The 18,880-nt window shown below is 36.1% G+C and overlaps 1 protein-coding gene across 2 annotated transcripts in view; it reads left to right on the top strand.

The window, feature by feature from the left end:
- ADAMTS20 (ADAM metallopeptidase with thrombospondin type 1 motif 20) overlaps positions 1-18,880 on the top strand; it is an 86,106-nt gene that overhangs the window by 28,059 nt on the left and 39,167 nt on the right. Inside the window, exons 6-18 of one of the 2 annotated variants that reach the window (XM_038155170.1) lie at positions 109-233; positions 1,052-1,092; positions 1,403-1,508; positions 2,606-2,752; positions 3,395-3,536; positions 4,845-4,949; positions 8,742-8,887; positions 10,284-10,465; positions 10,562-10,698; positions 11,816-11,909; positions 15,451-15,546; positions 18,109-18,275; positions 18,385-18,514. In XM_038155170.1, coding sequence (XP_038011098.1) covers positions 109-233; positions 1,052-1,092; positions 1,403-1,508; positions 2,606-2,752; positions 3,395-3,536; positions 4,845-4,949; positions 8,742-8,887; positions 10,284-10,465; positions 10,562-10,698; positions 11,816-11,909; positions 15,451-15,546; positions 18,109-18,275; positions 18,385-18,514 — 1,618 coding nt within the window. Of the gene's footprint in view, positions 1-108; positions 234-1,051; positions 1,093-1,402; positions 1,509-2,605; positions 2,753-3,394; positions 3,537-4,844; positions 4,950-8,741; positions 8,888-10,283; positions 10,466-10,561; positions 10,699-11,815; positions 11,934-15,450; positions 15,547-18,108; positions 18,276-18,384; positions 18,515-18,880 lie in introns of both variants that reach the window. The other variant, XM_038155169.1, reaches the window with a different exon arrangement.

The following is an 18,880-nucleotide window of genomic DNA, read 5'->3' as shown; positions in this document are numbered from 1 at the left end:
TGCACAAGTCATTACTTTGCAGATTAGCAGCACAAATGACAATGCAGTAAGTGCAAGTGCATGAATATTAAATCCCTTATTTGATGTTTTTGGCCATTTCTTGCTCAGGAAGGACCAGCTATCACGTTTAATGCAGCTACCACTCTGCGTAATTTTTGCTTATGGCAGCAAGCACAAAACACTTTGGATGATACTCACCCTTCTCATCATGATACTGCTGTTCTCATCACTAGGTACAGTATCTAAAATAGCCATAATTACCCAGCTAGGTGAGAAAAATACTTCAGTTTTGTTTTTACCACATAATCTTTTGACCATTCCACTGACATTGTTCGTAGATAAGTGAATAACACTATCTTGCCCTTCCAAAACACTGATTATCAATATGTGAGCAATTACTCTGACATTGCTATATTGATAGATAAGCATCTGATGATCCTTCCATTAAAGATGATAGAAATTAATTAGACCTGAAAGTGTTGCAAAGAAATTAAATCTCTAGCTTTGGTACATACATGTGATAGGGAAGGAGTGTTGTAAGAGTCAGCTTGAAGGATGCAGTTACAGACAGCTCCTGATAGCGCTGATGTAATTGGAACTATGAAAAGCTTAAAATGGAAAGCATATAAATATTAGTATGTTTTCTGCCCATACACTAGTCACCTCAGTGAGGGTTCTGATGTTTATTCATTGGAATAGTCTCTTTTCCACTCTTCTTTTTCACTGATTTTTTCCCTCAGTAAAGTTTCAATTATACTGAAATTTGCATGTTTGTCAGCATCATTTCATACTTGATCTACCTTCTGCATTGTAGAGAAAGAATGTAATAAATTTTTATTCTTTTCATGCTAGATAAAAAGCAGTACTGTGGGCTTAGTCTGGTGAATTTAAATTACTTCTTTTACTAGACTAGAAATGGTTTGAATAGCCTGTAACATTAAAAATTGAGAATCAGATTTGCAATTGCTATAACTAGTATAGCAACAGGGAAGTACTTTTCAAATATTCTTTTATATACTGTAATGATTTGAAATAAATATTTTCTTTCAAGGGAAGATATCTGCAGAGCTAGAGAGAAGTGTGATACTCTTGGTGAGTTACTCTCTCTTTCATCAGTATGATTTTATATATATGAGAATATCAGTGTGAATATTGTGTTAGCAGTAAGTCAGAAAATAGATACAAAATTTGAGCCACACAGACAAAAATAATGGTTTTCCATTTCTTGATGCTGTTCTCTCCTGGCATGTTCTTTGGTGCCAGGTGGTTGTTCATTTTGTGGAAATTTGCTGCATACTTGAGGCACAACTTTTGCCTTGAGTGCCATAGCATTCACTGTAATGCATGGCAATATGTGGAAATTCATTCCCTTAAGCTTTTATATAAGGATTCAATTTTGCAGGTTTAGCAGAGCTAGGTACAATGTGCGACCCCCTACGCAGTTGTTCTGTAAGTGAAGAAAATGGATTGAGTGCTGCTTTTACTATAGCACATGAGCTTGGACATGTGTAAGTACCTTTTTTTCTTGGCAGGTAATTTTTTTTGCTGTTGTTGTTTAAAATTTCCTTTTAAATATGACCAATTTTCAGCAGTGGGCTTTGCATTTCTAGGAGGGTGCAGTCTGATATGGCCTTTTAGAAGAGTCATTATTTTTGCCCCTTGCAGTGAGCCTGGTTAAGAAATTGTGAGTTTTATAACTTGGTTGGTATCCTGAATTTTGGGAATAACTGTCCAAAGAGATGAATTCTGTCCTTTTGTCATATGAATTGGTTGGGACATACCCTAGGTAGTGCAACATAGTGCTGTTAACTCTAAGTATATTCTAGCCCTGTTAGGAATTTACCTTTTAAGAAAAGACAATTGTTAATGTAACACAGAAATATTCTTCCTTGTGTTTGATCCTTTCAGAGTACAGTAGAGTAACACAAAGAGAAATACTTTACACTGAAAAATAAGAGGAGATGACAGCATTTTATTTTATGAAGCATACCTCATCAGTGATGGCAGAAAGGTGCTATACTCTAGCTCCATGAGCATGCTGCAGTGTAGGTAACGACGACGTTACAGAGCTCAGTAGCTAGCTTGTTCATTTTCATGTGCCTGCAAGTCCACTTAGACACATGCTATTTGTCTTGGTACTTGAACTGAGATAATAAGATGATGTGCTGGTTGCATTGAGTATGAAATTGATGTGCTCTGCAGATTTTGTTTCTGAGTAGTAAAAGTTATGATGTGAGTGTTGGGGTTGCATGTTGTGAACAGACCAGCCATGGCCTGTATATTCAGTTGAGGAGATGGGTTGTTCCCTTAATGTGGCACACTCCTAAAACACTGGAATTTTTCGGGTAAGCTAAAAAAAATGTTAATTGTAAAATTCTTCCTGTACCCACCACTATACAACTAGGAGCATTTGGATGAGGGAATAATTATGTAAGGCATTTTAAAGATACCTATTGCCAAAAGGTCAGATAGATGTATTAAGTGAGTCCCATTAAATTTTAAGGCATTTTCAAACTCAAAACTCAAGCATTTGCTGCTACAGCAAAGAGAGTTTCAGTTAATTAATGCTGAATTTGTTTTGGAGTTTATCTGTTTTGCTTTTTAGGTTTAATGTGCCTCATGATGATAGTTTTAAATGTAAAGAAATTGGAATTAAACATCAATATCATGTGATGGCTCCAACTTTAAATTATCATACAAGTCCATGGACCTGGTCAAAATGCAGTCAAAAATACATCACTGAATTTCTTGAGTAAGTATCAATATAATGCTATGGTTTGAGGTGGGATTTTTTGGTTTGATTTTTTTTCCCTTACCAATTACATTTATTTCTGAGAAATAGTTTAAAGGTATTGCTTAAATATAGTTTTTGCATTGTTCTTTGGTTTAACTGCTGACTTGCAGGGCCTCAGTCCTCCAGAAAAATACATGTATTTAACTTTTTTTGTGAATTATGACTTCATTAAAGTTGCACTGAACATGTAAAGCTTAGAAGATTTTTTTTTAATGTAGTGGTATTTTTTATTGAGAATATCTTTAGGATCATTTTAGTAGGTTAGTACAGGCACCCTTTATTTTCTAAAGTTTTTATGTTAAAAATAAGTGATGGGTATAATTTAGGTAGTACCATTTTTTTTTTCTTTTTTTAAAAAACGAGAAAAAGCCCCCCTAATTTTGTTAGATGGGTCTAAATGCACAATACCAAAAAAAAGGAAAATCAAGTGAACTGGTACATTTCGTTATTCATTATTTCAGTTAAAGTCATTATACAGGCAAGTAGGCATGCAAACCCATAACTGCACTGAGATATGCATGTGTGAATGTTGTGTGTATAGTGAGAAGGTTCCCAATGAGCTGAGTGATTTTTTCACATTTTGTTCCTGTTTTACAACAGTACTGGTTATGGTGAATGCCTCCTAGACAAACCTAGTGGAGGAACATACCATCTCTCCTCTCAGCTGCCTGGGTCAATGTATGATGTCAACAAGCAGTGTGAGCTTGCTTTTGGTTTTGGGTCACAAGTATGCCCTTACCTGGTGAGTGAATACCAGAAAAAGTCATGCTTAATCTAGACTAAAAAATCACTGAAAATTACTGGTTTTGGAATGATTTTATCCTGAAATGAGTAAAATTTCAAGTTATATTGTTTTGAAGTGGAAGAGTTCAGTAAACAGCATTGCAATTTCACATGTGAGAAATCTATAGCAATAGAAAGTAGGTTGCGTTCATTTTGATTTCCATATTTGTGAAGGTAAGAATTCCTTTAAAATATCTAAAGCTGCATATACTAAAGTTTTCTGCAACAATTTAAAGGGATTTATTTCAGCACTTCCTGCAAATGTTTTCATCATATCTTACATTAGCAGGTCTTGCTTCTCTGCTTCTTTTAATACTTTTAGCAACTTATGACTTAAAAATAAACTATCTCAAAAATTTTTTCTAAATGTTTGTTCCAAATTGTAGAGTCCATCTACTTTGTCAGAGTCAAAAATATTTTCATGCCTGACAGAGTGTATATTTTGTATACAAAACTGAGATATGGGAAGAAAACTTGACCAGATTAGTACTGAAACTTAAGTTGTGTTTTGAAAACTTAATGCGGCCGTTGCAATATAAACACAAATACAACACTTTATTCACTGCTGACAAGATTTCAGGTAGAATTAGATTTTGAACCAGCTTGTTAAACTCCTCTACCAGCATTTTAAATGGCTCCAACAAGACATACAGAAGAGCATTTAAGCTTAAATTCAGACTGAATTAAGTGAGGTAAAATGGTGGTTTAAGTGATACAATTTTTGGTGAGATAAAATGTTGTATAAGAGGAGTCAGGCATTATGAGAATATTAAAGGAAAGGAAAAAGGGGCTTCAAACACCTGAAGATGGTGTTACTGAAAACTGACTTATAATTTTTTTTTTTAGTCCATAAGGGTTATTTGTCTATTAAGAGTCTTTCAGCAATTTGAAAATGAGGCTTTCAGCTTAATCTTCTAGACTGTACATTTAATTCCTGCTAGATTCACTGAGAGTCTTCTTCTGGGGGGTTATATGGAAACTGTCATGTGTAGTACTAACCATAACCTCTTATGCTTTTAAATAAAATTTTCTACTGAAGTAGAAAATTAAGTTATCTATTAATCTGATGGGATCAGTTTCAGATATTACACATTCCTGCTTGGCCTTAAGCAAAATCTGTTTGGGTTCTGTGGGGCTTTATCTGTGTAAAAATGGTAGTACAACATCAAACACAAAGCCTGCACAGTGTGAGAAAATCAAAATAATCATGACTGATGTCTAAAATAGTATTGCAGGTACAACAGAAGTAATCTGGTTTTCTTTTTAGAAACAATGCAAACGCTTATGGTGCACAAGCACAGAAGGTGTTCACAAGGGTTGTCGTACTCAGCACATGCCTTTGGCTGATGGAACAGCTTGTGGTGTAGGCATGGTAAGCCTTGTTTTGGTTCTCAGTACTTGCAATTTTGGATGTAGGTAAGAAAGATCAGTGCTTGCTGTGTGGCAAAACTGTGCTTATAGACTACTGATTGTGTGAAAATTGTCTACCTGACTTTCCATGCAGTTTCTCTTAGTTCTGTAATCTTGTGACATAAAAACCTACAGTTTGTCTGTTCAGGGTAATTATTAAAGTTTACAGATGCCACACTGGTTAAAAGTAGGTGAAAGAAGTCAGGGGAAAGCTGACAACTTTCCTTCTGTTTGAAACGTTCAGCTCATGCATAATAAGTTGGTTTTTTCCTGATTGGTAGTGTCCAAAGTAGAATTATCTGAAGTATGACATCCTTAAAGTGTGTTTCCCCCAGTTCATCTTGTTGAGGCTGTTTATTGAACCAGAACCGGTGAGGTATGAGTCCCTTAGGTACAGGTGTGTGCTTTTTAGGCAAGAGGGAGTCATTGGATTAAAATGTGATCTCAGATATTTGTATCTGCATTGTATCTGTTTCAGAGGAAATAGGAAAGCATGTGTCAATAGCTCTTCACCCACTCCAGGAAGTGCCTTAAGCACACATAACCTGTGTTCATTTTCTGTCTTTCCTATTGTAACATAATTCAGGTTACTTGGGTCTGTTCAGTGCTAAAAACAGGAGCTCTCTTCTCATTTATACCCCAATGTGTAAGACTACCTGGCTGCTTGAAGTACAGATTGAATGCTTTGACAGATTAGAAAAAAAAGAAGTGGAAACTGCGTTTCCCATAGTCTGCTCATTGTTTTATTTGGTGAGGAGTTTTTGGGTAATAAGGATGCCACTCACTGCTTCTTCATTTGCAAGTCTTTGAATGCTGATCCTGATTGTACAATTGGACAATATAGCCTTTCTTGGGCTGTCCATAAGGGTCATGAATATCTAATTAGTAGGCATAGTCAAGGCACTTAGAGAACTTCGATAGAAACAGAAGCAATGGTGGAGGCTAGTTGTATCCAGTTTCCAGTAAAGATTTGAGGCTTTTAGTTTTGGATTTGTAAGTGGTTTGGGAAGTGAACAAAAATAAGGTGCTCAAGTTCTTTACTGGTCTAGTATTTGTCTTCTTCATGTCTCACTTCACCACCAGCAAACAGAAGTGTTTTCTTACTTGTCAGGGTATTGTGAGAATAAATATTTTGGAGATTTTACATGGTCAGGTATGAGAGTGATTTTCTTAAGTGTGGGTGGTTTATTGTTTTGAGCTGCTTTTATATAGTAGTGTGTTTTGGTGGCTTCAGGGGGCAATGTGGGAGCAATGTTAATTTTTTTACAAATAATTTCATATGTTCAAAATTGATTAAAAACTCTAATTTAATTTCTTTGTATAATAGGCAGCAACATTTTACTCAGTTATTTCTAAATTTCCCCCAATAACTTTTAATCTTAAAAAATTCTGTGTTTGGTAAGACAATATTAATGAGTTATTTGAAAATAGTGTCTTAATGGATAACAAATGTAGTGGGTAAACTATCTCAAATTGCTTCTTTCTGTTTTGCAAGATTAGAAAAAGTTACTTCAAGGCTGTAGTGGAAGCTTTGCTTGATTGTGGCCTATGCATGCCTTTGGTGTTACAATGTTTAACCCATTTTTCAGTCAGCCACTCATCAGAAAGGAAGTTCATCTTTTATGTAAACTTCATTTGTAATCTTCAGTTAAATTGACTGTAATTTGCCAGCATCAGAGGATTTCTTTTATATAAGAATACAAAAACCTTTTTTATGTAATTAGTGCAGTGGAACCACTTTTCTCTAGGAATTAAAGAGCTAATTACAGTCATTACATCTGAAAGATGTAAGAAAGAACAGCAATTAATTAATCTGACAAATTGTCATCTGTTCCTGACTAAGGGACAGCTCTTCTCAAGCTCAGACTGCAAGTTGCTGCTGATGTTAATGGGCATAAGACATGGTGACTATTAATTATAATTATTATTTTCCAGCAAGCTAAATTGATTTATTTTTGGCATTTATGGCATTATTGCTGTGATAGATACAGAAGAGATCCATTTAAGGCATTTGTTATTTTAGTATCAACTTTTTAATCTCAGATTTCAAATGTCATGTGTTGTATTAATGGATCTTGCTCTGTGGACTGCTCCAACAGTTGGATTTAGTGAAGCATATCTGAGTCAAAAAAAACCCACCTCCAAAGAAGAAAAATTGTTGAAAACACTTATCCTCCAGGAGTGGCATTCTCAGAAAAAGTCTTTATTGCTATGAAAATAGCAGCAAAAATATCCATGGAAGTGTGAGTGGTATATTACTGGTTTTTTGAGGCACTCCAAAAGGTTGCACACAGATCCTTCCCGGATTCCTGAGGAATATAGAAATATACCCATATCTCTTGATTCCTTGAGCATTGGAATGGAGAGGTAGGAGGTAGCTATATGATTCTCACCCAAACTTTTCAGTGTTCTGGATATCCCCAGTGTTCTACATAATGAAAATTTGCTACTTGAACATTGAAAGAAACCAACTGTCACTGAAGTTTGGAAAAATCTCTTTAATAGCAAAGATGAATTCACATGATACAAGTAACAGTTGGATTGGAAAGCACGTGCCTTTTTGTGTTTTAGAGACGTTAATCAATTCTGTTCACTGTAGATATGTAATGTATATTGAGCTAGCATTTAAAAATGTTCAGAATAGCAATCAAATTAGGATTTCATCCTAGCCCTTTTGGCATAAAAGACAGGGATACAGGTACAACTGAGAATGGGGATGCAGAGCAACAAAGAAATGCTTTGAACAGTAAAAGAAATACCCACTTAATTCTGAGGTATGTTTGCTGTTCTTTACTGATAGGTAGTACCCGTTTATTGATTACTATTAATAATTATTACATAGCTTGACTGTCTCATTAATGTAATACATCAAGATACTGAATCTGAAAGAATGAATAATTTTATATGTATATATGTAAAGTAAGTATAAAAAAAAATCAGATGGATTTTATCAGAGTTGGGGATAGGGGAGTATGTTCACCATCTGGAAAGCAGCTGCAGATTTTTTGAACTGTAAGAGCAGAGTAAAGTATGGGCTCATCTTTCATTTGTATTGCAAGATGTATTGCAAATAGTATCTTGCTCTGAGAATTATTATTTCTTTACTATTAGTTTTAAAAAATAACTATTAATTCCATTTTATTTGTAATAGCTTTGTTAAATTAGTAGTAAATTTTAAAATGCATAAAATATTAATAAATTAAAATATTTTACACCTTCTGTTATAGGTGTGAAATTCAGTGTTCAAGTATGAATCTGTAGCATCATCTTGCTTTACATAATCAAGGTCTTAAATGCTTGTCTGCTTTTCCCAAACAATCCCACTAGCTTTTGAGATGTTCAAAACACCCTGATTTTTTTGGTGGTTTCTTTTAACTTTTCACTTTTTGTATGAGTATGAATTCAAAATTAAACTGAAATATCTTGTGCTTAAGAGACAGTTGTAAACCTATTTTTGAACTTTATGCATGAAAATGTATCAGGAATTCAAGATCTTTTAGAGGTATTTGTATGAAGTGACAAGACAGATCAGTATTCAATATCCAGTAGATTTCCTACCTATCAAAGAGCTCTGGATAGCCTTTTTAAAAACATGACTACTGGGGAAGTTATCTTAAAGGAAATGGAACATTTTAGAAAATATCCAGATTCAGAAAAGAGTAGTGAGCACTTGCATTTTATTCTTTTTCTGCCTAAAATAGAAAGTAACCTTTTGCCTGAATTATAAATTTTATTTTGTTTGTCAACTGTGCAGCACTGCCGCCATGGAATTTGTGTGAGCAGAGAAATGGAGCTGCGGCCTGTAGATGGAGAATGGGGACCATGGGGACCTTATAGCTCATGTTCAAGAACTTGTGGAGGTGGAATCAAGAGCACCACCAGGCTGTGTAATCGACCAGAGTATGGCTTTTTATTGAGTTTCACATTTTTTATTATGCTATAATGTTTTACATTTACATAATGAAGGTATTAAAAAAATATGGATTGGCTCAAAATAAAATAGAGGTATTGTGGGCTGTGCAAATGAATTTGAAGCACCAATAAAAATGCTTGTTTCAGCCATGTTTGGAAAGAGATAAATTTACAGACTCTAATATGCAGAGGTTGTTTAGATTACTCCTGTCTTTCAACAATATTATCCATTCTTGCAGATGTTTCTAAAAAATTAGTTTAGCAGGGGTTGGGTTTTTTTTTCTGGGTTTACTCTAACTGTTGAGGTTTCTTTAAACATAAGATGCTTTCTTTGCAGTAAGAACTGCAAAAATAAATACATGTATTCCCTACTGATCTCTTAAGTGAAATACTTTATTTGCTTTGATTTAAGGTTTGTCCACAACATCACCACCAGTAACAACCCACAAGGAGCAGTGGTTATAAAAGAGGCATTTAAAACTTTCCTTTATAATTAGAAAATTACATTGACTGAATAATTCCATGTGGGTTTTGTTCTCTGTAATTAAAGTCAAGGAGAACTTCACCCTTAACGTGTCCAGAAGCAGAACTACAACTGGTTCCTGAGTAGTTTCAGGGTTTTCTAGGAAGTCATGTCAGCCTGATGTTATCAGTAGGATAAATGAACTTCAATCAAATGGCCCAGGTTATTTTATTTTCTCTGATGAGTAAGAGGCAGTAGACTAGATTGCCATTAGATAAATGCCTCTTTCAGTCAGAAGTGATTGATAGTATCAATTTGCGGTTGATTTATTATTTTTTTTCTTCCCCAAGAACATACTAATACTGAATTATTTTGTGTCAGGGTTTATAACTGTTAGAATGTATTTTAGACTTTACAGTAAATGAGGTGTTTTCCACAATTTCCCTTTTTTATTCTTTTGATCCCCAAAGTGAAACCAATATTAAGAGTACAGGAAAGACTATGCTAGCTCCTAATTGTCTTCTTTCTTTGTCACTCTGTAAAGTAATAATTTCAAATTACTGATGGAGGTGCTGCTTGTGTAGAAATATGACTGTAATCTCAGCTAAATTGTTAAAAACATTAAAATTATTAATGCTTTTACCCAGGATAAATAGTTATACCTGTAAGAGAAGTAAAAATAATAATGCATTAATAAACATCCACAGCGAGATTACCATCTCAGCAACAGTATTTTACAAGGATTGGGTTTATTTTGAGTATAATTGAATGCACAGTAGAAGCTGAGCATGTGTTAATCAGTTACACAGCTAACAGAATGATGTGTGAGATTTTCCTCTTTAGATCAGTGGCTGAGGCCACTTTTTGTGCAAAACAGCGATTTTAGAAAATGAGTGTGTTTAACATTTACCTTTTTTTTAGGCCAAGAAATGAAGGAAAGTACTGTGTTGGTCGCAGGATGAAATTTCGGTCATGTAATACTGATTCATGTCCAAAAGGCAAAAAGGATTTTCGGGAGCAACAGTGCTCTGAATTTGATGGCAAGCACTTTAATATCAATGGTCTTACCTCTGCTGTTCGCTGGCTTCCAAAATACAGTGGTAGTAAGTAATTACACATATTTTCAATTAACACAGTAAAAATGTTACTTTATTTAAACTTTTAAAACAGACAAGAAACCTCTTGGATTTTCTTTCCAGTTTCTATGAAAGATCGCTGTAAACTTTTTTGCCGAGTTTCTGGAACAACTTCCTACTATCAGCTGAAGGACAGAGTTGCTGATGGTACTCCCTGTGGAGCAGAAACCAATGACCTTTGTGTTCAAGGCTTATGCAGGGTATTTAAATCTAAACTTATTAATTATTAAAATCAATTTTAACAGGTGGTAAAGTAGATACTAAATATTAATACAAATCAACATTACTGAAAATATGGTGTTCTGAGTTCACTTAAGCTAATTTTATTACCTATCAAATTAAAGATCTGGAAATGGAAGCAATTAAGTTAAGAACATATAGTTGAATCTGAAGACGCACAGTCTTGCTTAATTAAGCCTCACATGTGGAAGAGTAAATACTGTTCAAGTGAGCAGTGAGAAACTGATCCAAAATTAGCATAAAGGTAGGAAAGAAGCACGCTGTGGGATTATTAGTATTGCATATCTGCTACCAAAGAAGTAAATAGTAAATAGAAAATCCAAGGGTAAATGGTTTATGTAATTATTGCTTTGCCATAAAATCAGGAGGAACTGACCCTTAAATCAATTCAGCACTCTGCTTAATAGCAGCTATGGAATAGCCACGAGATTTTGTTGGGAGAAGCAAGGTGCAATATTTTACCAAATCAAGACTTTTCTGTCAAGCCTTGTTGAGGTTTTGCTGATGGCAGTGAAACTGAGAAAATTCAGAATGAGGAGAAAATATAGCTTATTTTTATATGGTTGAATAAAGAGGAAATGCCCAAGAATTGTCCTGTTTATCATAGTTAAAAAAACTCCTGGAAGTTTAGGTAAAGATACATAAACAAAAATTGTGCATTTGTTAGTTTAACCAGCACAGTCTATGTCTATTCCTTTGCTTCTTTTCAGTAATGACAGACTTTAAGTGAATTGATGACCATGTATTTATACATACTGCTTTTGACTTCCAAGATTTTAATGTGAATATAAATTATAATTTATAAATTATGTTGATTTTTTATACAAAATCTTTATGTACTGTTGTGTATTCTTATGCAGATCTTGACATATGGAGTGTATTGGGATTGCACCATTCTGTTTTGTCTTGATATTGCAGAATCCAAAACCTTTGTTGGCTTTTAATGATTTACCAAGGAAGACTAGATATATACACAGTGAACAACCATATTTTGGGGTAGTGGGAAGCTTACATTACTTATTTTCATTGTTTTCCATTGGGCTGAGTGACACTGGGCCCTTTTATTTTTATTTGTAGCAAGCAGGCTGTGATCATGTTTTGAATTCGAAGGCAAGGAGAGACAAATGTGGAATCTGTGGTGGTGATAATTCTTCATGTAAGACACTTGCAGGTACTTTCAACAGTGCTCATTATGGTATGTTTGTTTTGCCTTTTTTAATCTTAACGCACACTTCACTGTGGTTTAGAAATTATTCTTTACATTTAAGGAAGCAGGATTTCAGTGTATGTTCTTTAGGCCCTATATCAACAAAAATATCTTTGACTTTCAGTCACATTCCTTCTCAAGGATGCAGAGGCAAACACTATGACATACTAACTCATTCAAGTGAAAAAAAAATCAATCTCCTCAAAAGTCAAGCCAAAAATAAAAGAAATTATGAGAGAAAAAGTACTTTAAAAGGATGAATGCTTCCTGCTTTATACTTTGCATTCTCTGGTCTGAAACCTTGCAGCTGAAGAACATATCCCAATGTCTCATTTTGGTTGTGTAGAGATAGAAAGAAGTTTGTGTTGTGAGCAGCTGATGAGGTTCCTTTTTTCCTAGAGTGAACAATGAAATGTGACCCTCCTCCTTCCAGAGAACAGGGGTAACAATATTTATGTTTTTTCCTCCTCATTGACAAGTAGTGAATGAGAAAGTTCTGAATAACGGTGGTATTTCTTATTTATTTGATTTAGTTTCTCTAATAGAGCTACTGGTAGTTCTTCTATATGTAGTCTTTTCTGTGAAGCATGGAGAGACTATTGTATGTGTGTAGCAGTGCAGTTGAGTAGTTAGAGCATAGAACATAAGGACAGAAGTCTCCAGGTTAATATCAGCCTAGAAGCTCCTTCATAACACTTCACTGGTTGAAAGAGACTACAGGTGAAGTGAAGATGATACCTGGAGAGCTGCCAAATAGGATCTTCATAGAACAAAAGGATTGCTGCTGAAGAGGAAAGTATGCCAAGTATCCTGTTGGATTTTCTTTTCCCCTGGCAGAAAATTACCAAAACATTTATACAACTACCCTTCCCATACAAACACATGTATTTTTTCTTGCGTCTGTCTTAAGAAGTTGCTTATAGATAGCACATGAATTTTGTCACACACACATTTGTTACAAGTCAATTGACCATTGTGTGAAACTGCTATTATAGAAATAAGGTCAAGACAGTCATTCCGATTTAATGACTTTCCAAGACTCATTTTCTTCAAATTGAAGTTGGAGGGGAAAATGTTTTGGAATGAGGAAAACCTTGAGTTATTATTTGGTTTTCTAGTTAGTGGAATGTTTTAAATTATGTTCAAATTCTTGAATTATGGCATATAAGAGAAAATACTGAGTTATACCAATGAACAGTATGCTGAACATTTGGGATTATCATGGGGTGTGCTCAAGTAGGAATACAGCTGTGCAAACAACAACTTGTACTTAGCTGATCACTAAAACTCTCATGTCCATGGGAGGTCTAAGACATCCCTAGGCTAATGAATAAAGGTATTGTCTGAGGAAATACAATTTTCAAAAAAAATTCTCGATTAGAATCACAAGCTAAGTATGCTGATGTGCACTTGATCTTTTTCTTTTAACTTCATTTGGTTCCCTTTCAAACCAAAATGAGCCATTGTACTAAGGCAGAGCTTAATAATAAGCACTAATAGCAGCCTGTGGTGTCTTCTTATAGTCATGCAGTTACAATGCTGTCAGTAACTGTACAAAGAGTAGTGAAAAAAAATCAAAAATTCATTACAGCAAAATACTAATTTACTTGGCTTCCATTTTAGGAGATGGTAATCTAATTATGTACACATTATTACTATGTTGGCTATTATCACTGCATCAAATTAGAGTATCTGAGGTTTTCCTGGACAATGGTCATTCTCAGTGTCCTTAGTGTGTATCCTTGACAATATGCTGTGCAGTTTAGTTAATAGTTTCCTCCTGTATTTTTTCTTCTTTCATTCTATTACCACAAGGTCTTCAGTGTGTGAGATGAGGGGCTTTTTTAACTGTGTTTTGGTTTTCTTCCCTGTATGTTGAAAGATTGAGCAAACTGCGTATTTATCCAGAGCATGCATCTTGTCTATTTGCAATTGCAGTGCTGCCCCCAGCTGGTAAATGTGATGCACCTGTAATTAGATTAAATCCTCATTTAAATACATGGTATAGTTTTAATAGATTAAAAGAACTTGGAAGTTAATGAATTATTAAATTTGTCATGGCCTAACCCCATCTGGAACCACACAGCCAGTCACTCACTCACTACCTCCCTGTGGGATGGGAGAAAGAACTGGAAGAATACAAGTGAGAAAATTCAGATGGTTCAGATAAAGACAGTTTAATAAGTAAAACAAAAGCCATGCACACAAAGCAAAGTGAGAATTGGTTCACCACTTCCCATGGGCAGGCAGGTGTCCAGCCAGAAAAGCATGGCTCTATCATGCAAAACAGTGAATTGGGAAGACAAATGCCATCATGCTGAACATTCCCCTCTTCCTTCTTCCCCCAGTTTTATGTGCCCAGCATGATGCCATATGGTCTGGATATCCCTGTGGTCAGCTGGGATCCATCTGTATGCCCTCAAACTCCTTGTGCACCCCCAGCCTCCTTGCTGATGGAGTGGGGTGAGAGGCAGAAAAGGCCTTGACTCTGTAAGCTCTGCTCAGCAATAACCAGAACATCCCTGAATTATCAGCATTTTCCAGAACAAATCCAAAACACAACCTCTACCAGCTACTGTGAAGGAAACTAGCTCTATCCCAGTCAAACCCAGTACAAAATGAAAAGGATATTGCCATTTAAATTTTTACCTACAGAGGTGCATCAACTAAAGCCATAGTAATATTGTTATATACAGTGAAATAAGTGGAAAAGTTATCAAAATTTTTATTAGTACCTCATATCACATGTTTGTATTGGTCGGTTGTTTCCAGTGTTTGCTGTACTCAGTTTTTCTCAGCCATAAGTATTTTGAATTCGTGGTTAGCATCTGTAAGAAACATGTTTGGATTTTTTAACCTAGGTTTATGTGCAGCATGAGTTTTTTAAAAAGTAGATCTTGATGCACATTATTTTGTTACCTAGTGGCAAGGCTACCATAATATTACTTGGAGATACTACAAGAAATGGTGACTCATTTGTGAAGCATTTGTATTTTGAAGGGAGTGCAGGCAATATTTTAAGCAGAAGAAGGTGGATCAAGCATGGCTAGTTTAACAGCTGTATCTACCTATGCATATGGCCTGCAAGACTGCAGTATTTTGGTATTTAAGACTCATTCTTTAGCATGATGTCTTGGAATACTCTTGGAGAGAAGAGCTATCTCAATCATGTAAACAGGGAATGGAGATATTTCCTGTTAAGTGACTTACCCAGATTTCTGTAAAAGTTTAAATTTTGAGCAGTTACAGTGTTTCCTGAGTCCCTCTTGATATACTTGACTGCTTTCTAGAGTAGTTCTGCTCTGTAGGGATTTTTCTGAGTAGATTGACCTTATGTTAGTGGTGAAGAATTGAATTCACATATCTGAACACAGAACTTAACACTTCCTAACACATGAAGGCATTCAGTATTGGTTGTCTCTGGTGCAATTAAGGGTTTTGTGAATGAAAATTTACTTTCATATTTACTAATACTTGGCTATTTTTGTATATAATTAATTTGCAGGTTACAATGTTGTAGTAAATATTCCCAAAGGAGCAACAAACATTGATATTCGACAGCACAGCTACTCAGGGAAACCAGAAGATGACAACTACCTTGGTAAAAGCCTCCTGTGTACAATATCAATGGATAGGTTTTGTGCTTTTGACAGAGATCTGCTATGGATGTATATTATGAGAAATCTGATAAAGACATTGGAGAAAATATCTAATTATTTTGTATATTCATTGGCCTGGGTCTCTCTGCAAATCAGTAAGATGTTAAGGTTTCTAGTTCTTAGATAAGTGTGTTCATTCATCAGAGAATAAGAATTATAGCACCTTGCGTAATTTTGTCAATTTTTTACTTTGTTGACACAATGTTGATTGGAATGCCACAAGTGAGCTCAGGAATAATGCAGGTATTTCTTGTTTTAAATCTTGGAAGCATTTACATTATGAACAAAACAGTCTGACCATCAGCAAACTTACCAGTTGTCTCATATTTCTCTTTTGCTATTGTGTCTGGGACATTAAGAGTTTAAAGGTCATCACATGCTGATAGATTTGCAAGTGTGTGTAGGCAACAAAGAACTCATAAGTAGGTCCTACCAAAAATCTTGGTTGTTCTGTTTCACAGTAGTTACATTGTATCAGAAGTGCCTAAAAAAATATTGAAGTGTATTTGTCTCCTGTCTCTTCTTCCATTGTCATCCTAGCCAACTGTCACGGTTTGACGCTGGCCCAATGCCAGTGCCCCCATGAAAACCCATTCTTCCCCGGTGTCTGCTGTGAGATGCGATCAGAGACAGAGCAAAGCAGGCCTCCACTTGTGAACAAGGCAGAAAAAAACTTTATTATCATAGAACTACAATAAAATTAACACACAGAGCAGAATGGAAACCTTTCAAACATTTCTCCTCCCCCCACTCAATTCTTACAGAATATCACAAAACCTTAGATCTTAATCCAGTCCATCACCCTTCAGATAATCAACTCAGTCCATCTCCACCCTTCCGACAATCACTTCTCATTTCATCAAGGAGAGAAGGAGCCCTCCTTGTGCCACCACAGGTAAATCCCCGTCACTCAGCAACTACACGTCGTGACTTCTTCCTTCCATGTTCAGTGCTCTCACCACTGCACATGGACCAGAGCTGCTTTTAGGGTTTCCCCTTTCAAGGATGCCTTGCCCAGTTCCAGAAGAGAACGACAGTCTCTCACCTTTTCGGGACACCAGTCCCCCCCAATATTTCACCCCCTGGGGCCGAGGGGTCTCACCATCATTTCATCACCTGTCGTCTCCGCTCACATCACTCCTTTGGCGCCGCCTCCCCCTAAAATGCAGTCTCTGTATTACAGGAAAGGTTCTATCCATGGCTATACAAGAAAAAGTCCAGCCAAAAGCCACTCCATCATCTCCTCCACCTAGGATTTTCTCAGCTTCTCCCAGTCCTTCTTCACTTGCACAACTCTGCATCACACTTCCATATTTCCTCTCATCTGTCTCTCTCCTCCTTCGACTCCCGGAGGATCAGCATTTGCCAGGTTTCCACTGTCCCACAGAAGGGTTAAAATCACAGTCTCTGCTCGTCTCGAACTCCCACACCGCTCAGCACTCTTCCCTTGTTGGCCCCCCCCTTCTCTTCCTCGGCCAGGCCAGTGCTTATCAAGTTTCAAGATAGCACTGGCACCTCTCTCCTTCTCTCTCTCTCTTGAGAAAGGGGGGCTGCCCGCTGCCTCTCTGAGTTCTTCCATCTCTGTGGGGAACTCACTCTTGACTGAACCATCGCCTCCCGTCCTCTGCCAAGGCTCCGGCCTACCTCCCTCGGCCGCATGGCTTTCCCCCTCCCCCGCCCAGCCCGAAGCAGGGCAGGGGAGGTCTGAACTCTCCTCCGACCGGAACCAAAAGAGAGCGATCCCCTGGGAGCTCTCGCTTTTAACCCCTGTGTTCTCAGAGGCGGATCCATATCCTCAATGGTCAAACCAGGTGCCAATATCCACATCTGGGCACCTATTGGTTTGACCACTACCACCTCCCAAAAACTCATTTCCTCTCAAACCACGACACCAACGAACTTCAGAATTCTCAAAATGTTTTCCTTGTCACCTGCTGCCCAGAAGCAACCCTTGTCCCCTGACATTTGCTTCCATTTCAAATGTAATAATGCTGAGTAGCATCTTGTACTACAAATTTTACCTTATTTTAAAAATGTTTAACTTGTTGTTAATCTTTATTATTGCAAATAGGTCATTGTATTAAATTACTATCACAAATGCTTAATAATTTGTTTTTATTTTCAAGTTTACTTTTAAAAACCACTTCACTAGAAGTAGCTGTAGTAAATACAAATATGTGGGCTGTAGAATAAGGCAGAAATACCAATAATTATTGTTTCCTTCTGCACTAGCAGAACCTAGCCAGATTTAAAAGTTAGGACTGCAGTCAGCAATTCAGCATAACAAATATTATTTAATTGCTATAATGCAGAGAAAATGCATGACTTAGAAAATCCATGACCACTGCTCAGGTGAAAGCTACTGATGATTAGGGTTGAATTAATTAATTTGAACTGTTTGATACAACTTTTTACATTGACTACAATAAAGCTATGTGTTGGTGAGATTTTATTGATAGAACCTTTTAACTAAATAGATTTCCAATATTTTATTTCACTTGCAGCTTTATCAGATGCCCATGGAAATTTTATCTTGAATGGAAATTTTGTTGTAAGCATGTCAAAAAGAGAAATCAATATACAAGGAGCCATTTTCGAGTACAGTGGTTCAAACAATACCATAGAACGAATTAACAGCACTGATAAAGTTGAAGAAGAACTAACCCTACAGGTGCATGTTTACTTTTCTCAGAAGTTTGAAAATTTCCTACATGATCATTATGTTCATAATTTTATGTTCAAATTCACTGAAAAACAGCTATCATTTTATCTCAATCAAGGTTTTGTGTGTAGGGAATTTATACAACCCTGATGTGCGTTATTCATTCAATGTCCCGATAGAAGATGGAGGTGATCTGTTTACATGGGATCCTTACGGACCCTGGCAAGATTGCAGCAGGATGTGCCAAGGTACTGTGAAGTGTTTTTTTCACCAGAACCAAAGACCTGATGGGATTTAGGAAGTGACTCATCTTAAGTTCTCTGGCTTTTCACCATTACTTGTAAGGAAGAGACTTGTCACCCTCAGTAACCTTTAAGTTCACAGAGCCTTTTAAGAACAGAATAGCTTCTGATTTCTTTTTTTTTTTTTTTTGCTATTTTTAGTACTTTTTTAGTACAATTCTATGTTCAAACCTACATTTGGAGACATAGGAGCAGTTTATTAAAAAAGGTTGGATCAAATCTAATACATTCTTATAAAGTGGTATTGTATACCGATTAATATTCATTAGGCTTCCATTATACCATTTCCAGGTGATCACTGATTTGTCTGGT

This window comes from Motacilla alba, chromosome 1A (assembly GCF_015832195.1).
Source record: "Motacilla alba alba isolate MOTALB_02 chromosome 1A, Motacilla_alba_V1.0_pri, whole genome shotgun sequence".
Lineage (NCBI taxonomy): Eukaryota > Metazoa > Chordata > Aves > Passeriformes > Motacillidae > Motacilla > Motacilla alba.
This window is presented reverse-complemented; position numbering and strand designations above follow the sequence as displayed.